General features: G+C 36.6%; 1 protein-coding gene across 1 annotated transcript; it reads right to left on the bottom strand.

Moving 5' to 3' along the window:
* Nucleotides 1-1,182: 1,182 nt before the first annotated feature.
* On the bottom strand, nt 1,183-4,401 carry LOC143543087 (uncharacterized). The gene has a single exon (XM_077035494.1). It carries the CDS (start codon nt 4,234-4,236, stop codon nt 1,195-1,197), a length of 3,042 nt encoding a protein of 1,013 aa, XP_076891609.1. The 5' UTR covers nt 4,237-4,401; the 3' UTR covers nt 1,183-1,194.
* Nucleotides 4,402-5,851: the final 1,450 nt, after the last annotated feature.

The raw sequence follows: 5,851 nt of genomic DNA, 5'->3' as shown, positions 1-5,851 counted from the left end.
AACTCTAAACCGTCCACAATCTGTCCAAAAACTCATACACTATATAAAAACCAAATATACCTTTCGATCTCCGCCACTACAAGCTACAAACTCGTCTTTCCGCCTTATCTACCACTAAATACAGAACCTACAACCAACATACCACAATACCAAGCAACTTACACTCACCATCAAGCCTCTTACACTATAGTTTCGGTTATTGTTTCAAAACTAAAGTTTAAACCGTAAAAATTCGTTTTTGGTTCGTTTAACTCCTTTCTTGAACCAAGATCCCTTGTATAACCCGTATACATCACTTGATCATGCAAGAATCAGTTTTCATCTCGGGTTTTTACCCTTTTTCACTTGAAACCTCATTTTCTTGCAAATAAACTCAAGAAAAGAAGATGAACACGTAAATAACTCGATTTTTACCTCGGTTTTCTTGCTACAATTCCGGGTTTTTAGATCATAATGTGGAGAGAATTGATGAAGGAGATGGAATGCTTGTTTAAAAAAAATAAAGGGCTAGGGGTTTTTACCCTAATCCGATCGGAACTCAAGGGGAGGTGGGGTGGGACCCACCTTTCCATTCTTAGCCACTCATTTGGATTTTGGAAATCCGGATAATGTTTTGGATAATCTGGTTCAGTTCGTTTTTCGGTTAAATGTTTAATTTAGCTTAAAACGAGGCTAAAACGATCGTTTTCGGCTTAAAAATGAAATTTATATAAAACCGATTTAAAAACTTTAAAAACTTAAACCATGACATTTATTAACTTAAAACATCATATTATTAATTATTGTGCATCTTTTTCGGCTTGATCGATCATCTCTTGCTCGGTTTGGTATTAAAGGTTTCGTTTAACGTACCGACGTACCATTAAATCGAAAATTCTTTTTCTGTGCTTTAATTCACTTATCCCGAAGCTTTAATACTTCGTAAACATCACAAAATATCATAGATATCGTCTATAATTGAACCCTCAATTCGTTCGGGTTGCAATAACTATCGATCGATTAATCGCATATTCAATACGATGAATTATATATTCACGTACAATCAATACAGTGAACCATGTATTCTCGTATAATTACTATGGTAATTCATGTACCCGACATTAAATATAACGTAACTATTGTCTACTGGTTAGGGTATACATGGTTTCGTCGGAATCGTTACACTGAGCTACCTTGACTAGGACGAGTATAAAACTAGTTATCCGTAGCTGATAGATAACCTGAGTTCTGTGGTGAAAACATGTAAGGCTTTGGCGGGATTTCCAATAACTCTGAGCCGCCTTCTAACATTTCCAACACCTTGGTGATTGCTGGACGGTTCAAGGAATTAGTTTGTATGCACCATAAACCCACAATAATCATCTTCCTTGCTAATTCGTGCTCTTCATCGCTCACAATCCCATCTAGTCCTAGTTGTTCTTCTGATTCAACTTTCTTATATATCCAATAAGGAAAGTATATTTCACTTGTATTATCAACTTCAACCTCAACATTTTTCCTCCCTCCAACCATTTCTAGGATCATCATTCCATAACTATAAACATCTGATTTATGGGACACTGGACCAAAGTTCCTAGAATATATTTCAGGAGCAATATACCCCGGTGTACCTCTCATACGGGACATGGATATCATGCTTTTCTTTTCAGGGAATAGCTTAGCAAGCCCAAAGTCTGATATCTTAGGAAAAAAATCTTGATCTAAAAGAATATTATGGGGCTTTATGTCAAAATGTAAAATTCGTGTGTTACAACCCCTATGCAAGTATTCTAAACCTCTAGCAATTCCGATGGCAATCTCGTGAAACTTTTCCCACCCTAGTTGACTAATACTTGAAGACCCGCGACCGTATATGAACTTCTCGAGGGATCCATTAGTCATAAACTCATAGATCAAAGCGCTTTGACGACCCTCTAAACAAAATCCCACAAGATTGACAATATTAACATGGGAAGTCCTACTCACACTAGCAACTTCATTGATGAAATCATCACCGTTACCCTTTGATTCACTTAAAACCTTCACTGCCACTAAATTTCCATTGCTTAATGAACCTTTGTACACAGATCCAAAGCCACCCTGACCTAATTTAATTTCAAAGGAGTTTGTAATATTTTGGATTTGTGAATAAGAGTACCTTTTTAGAGCAAGGAATTCATTGTTGTTTAAGAAATTTTCAGCATTGACATTGGGCTTCGATTTTTTTCTCCGCATAAATTTCCATGGTAAGCCAAGTAAAACTACCCCTAAAAGAAGGAGAATTATTACAAGGATTAACTTATGATGAAAGCTATTATTATGTTTCTTCACCATAATTTGACTTTCACAAAGTTTCAATCCTGTAACATTTCCACACAAACCTGGATTGCCTTGGAATACTTGTACGGGCGAATTAACGAAGATAGGGACTGGACCTACTAGTTCATTGTAAGAGAAATCAAGTGCGGTAAGTTGACTCAATTTACCGATTTCAGATGGGATTTTCCCACTAAGCTTATTATTACTAAGATTCAAGTAATACATGTGTTCACACTCACCAATGTATCTTGATATCGTCCCATTCAATACGTTTCTGGATAGATCGAGAGCAAGGAGATTATGAAGTGACCCAAGCTCTGGAGGTATAACACCTGAAAGGTTGTTTTCTTGCAAGAACAATTTCAACATGCCTTTCACATTTCCAAGTTTGCTTGGAATCTCGCAAGCTAAATGATTTGAAGAGAGATCAAGACTTTGTATTCGAGTTAAACTTCCAAACTCTGGTGGTATGCAACCAATGATGTTGTTATATCCCATCATTAAGGTTGTCAAATTCTTGCATTTACTCCAGTGTTGAGACAACTGCCCGCTAAAATTGTTATGACTCACGTCAAGTAGATCTAAACTTGGATACACTCCAAAACTATCTGATATGTCTCCAGTAAATTGGTTAAAATCAAAACGACCTCTTATTAAGCTATGGCAGTTCCTTACGCCTATCGGTATAGGACCTGTAAGTCGATTATGACTTAGTGATAAATGTTGAAGCATTCTCCCATGGCATAAATCTTCAGGCAAATGCCCAGACAATTGATTATTGTCCATTTCTAGCTCAAGCATGACTGGACTTGACAGTACTCCTTGTGGTATAGGGCCGGATAGATTATTCACACCAAGATACAAATATTGTAGGTTTCTCAGGTTTTTTAGTGACGATGGAATAGAACCATTGAGTTGATTTTCGCTTAGCGCTAGCTGAGTGAGGGAATTCAAGTTCCCTAGTTCAACAGGAATGGGTCCGTAGAGTTGGTTGTTGTACAAGTGTAGGAGATCCAAAGACTCCAAATTACCCAAAGTTGAAGGAATTGGTCCTGTTAGATGGTTTGAATAGAGGCTGAGGCTCTGAAGTGAGACCAGGCTCCCGAGTTCTTGTGGGATCGAACCATTCAACTTGTTTTGGAAAACGAACAAAATGGTAAGTTGCTTCAAATTCCCAATGGTAGGTGGGATAGGACCACTCAGAGAATTGTTACTGATATACACTTCCACAAGATTGACAAGGTGTCCAAACTCATGTGGAATTTGACCAAAAAGCATGTTATCATCAAGGTATAAGTAAGCCAAGTTTCTTAAGTTTCCCAATGTTGAAGGTATATCGCCTTCAAGAGAATTATCATACAAGGCAAGCTCAAAGAGAGAGATAAGTTGACCAATCTCTTGTGGTATTGACCCGTTTAACTGATTTTCAAAAAGATGGAGGGTCTCAAGATTGGGTAACATCCCTATTTCCGGTGGGATTGCCCCCGAAAACTTATTTCCTGAAAAATCAAGATAAACAAGTTTGGACAGGAGATGGATTTGTGCGGGGATTGGACCGAAAAAGTGGTTTACACTAAGCTCAAAACGAGAAAGATTGTGGAGAAATGAGAACGGGAACTGGTCAAGGGTACCGTTTAATTCAGATGATGTGAGGTTCAACGTGTGAACGGTCCAATCATCGTTGCAACCGACACCAAACCACGAAGTGCATGGAGCGGAATCATTCCAAGAAGAATATAGTGGAGAGTTGTTTGGAATATGAAGGCTAGCTTTCCAATTAAGAAGAGCATTGGCTTCTTTCAAAGATGCATAGACAAAATATGGTGTGGATGATAATAATGAAATAATTAGTAGAGCTAAAGATGGAAGTAACAAATTTAAACAAGACATTATTTTGTTTTTCTTATGTTTAAAAAATGATGGATTGTGTGTTCTCATTTATAGTAATTTGAGGCTAACATTTTCTAATATGCCTTTTGGATATGAGAAAAATGTATTGAATTTGGGCCATAACTAATTAGGAGTGTGTTTTACTTTGAGATAAGTAAATGTGTGGCTTCTAACAAACAAATGTCTTGACGTACTCCACAGTCCACGCTGTCTTTGTAGTGATGTGGATGTCTAACGTTGACTCAAGTCAATACGAAGAATAAATATCAGACTATGATAGATCTCCTAGACTTTTTGTATGTTTTGCAAGATCTAGATATTAAATCACTCACAATGTAAGTATTTTCTAAAGGATCTCCATGATAAGATGAAACAAGACGTGTTCTATAATATAAATTTTTATAAATTGGTAAATTTTGATTACTATAATAGAGATTTTTACAACGATCTAACAAAAATAGCGAAGTTTGGTTATTGAGTCCCTTACTCCCTGTGGTTTCTTGGTGAGTCGGTTTGCATCCCTCCATCATCAGTGTTGTCCAACTGAAATCTGAAATGACCGGTATGTCCTTTTATGACGTTCTAATACCGTCCTTATAGTTTTGAAACATTCAGCTTGCGTCCCTCCACCACCATCGGAATCTAGCTAAAACATTAGGTTTCTTATGTGTTCGTATGTAACCGAAAGTGATCGCAATTGAACATTTATTTAATCATAATTAGTATAATCCATAAAAAGAGGATAATAGAAAGATTATTGACAAAAGCTATAAACACAATCACACATTCATTTTCGAAATTTGCAAAATCCTAAAATGATATAAACCTTAAAAACTGAAATCATTAGACGCATTATCACTAGTTATACCTCAAAACGCCACACAAACTGTCGAAATCCAACCATCGTGTTGGGATTTGCATACGAGTTTTAAAATTTTAGTCAACGAAAGCATAACGTAACAACAATTTAATTAAAACATTTTTTCTAATCTCCCACCCAGGTCCATTTGCAACTAAAACATAAGAAATCATAAACAACCAAAGGGTGTTAGAACTTAGAACATTACAACCTTTGAAACGTAGTGGTAGATCCAAATCGTACCATGGACGAAGGAACCAGAAGCTTCCCTCTACAAGTATCTACACCGAGCATTTTCGTCTGAAGTGGTACTAGCCAACGAACTCCATAAATACCGTCAAGATGATGATATGAAACTCAAGAAACAGTTTCATTAGTTTCACATATATATGCAAGTATATTGATAAAAACAACACGACAATGACAGTTTGGAGTACGTTAACACTAGAGGGGCAGCACGCATTGTCTTGGAGATGTGTACCGTGTTGGGGCGTTTTTATGGTAACGCGTAGGTGGGAAAACGTCCCATTACATTTGCTCTTAGTAAACTAAAACTTATAAACGAAAAACTTTGTTTAAAGAAAATCATGAAGGTGACTGTTACAACTAATAACAATTTTCATTTATACTACAACTTCCAATTACTAACATAAACTCACACGATACGATTTCACATATAAACTTTGTATTCACAACTAGTGTTTCTTCACAGGTCGGTAAAACACAAGCGTTGATACGGTAAGTCGACACGAATTCGGTTGGTTGCAGTTACGTGTGTTATTGTATCGGAACTAAGACAAAAAT

This window comes from Bidens hawaiensis, unplaced genomic scaffold (genome assembly GCF_021521415.1).
Source record: "Bidens hawaiensis isolate Kalapana, Puna unplaced genomic scaffold, B.hawaiensis_p1.1 tig00013027_1, whole genome shotgun sequence".
Taxonomy (NCBI): Eukaryota; Viridiplantae; Streptophyta; class Magnoliopsida; order Asterales; family Asteraceae; genus Bidens; species Bidens hawaiensis.
This window is presented reverse-complemented; position numbering and strand designations above follow the sequence as displayed.

Excerpts from the sequence above, each read along its gene's own strand:
- LOC143543087 (XM_077035494.1), bottom strand. The coding sequence starts at position 4,236 with ATGAGAACACACAATCCATCATTTTTTAAACATAAGAAAAACAAAATA.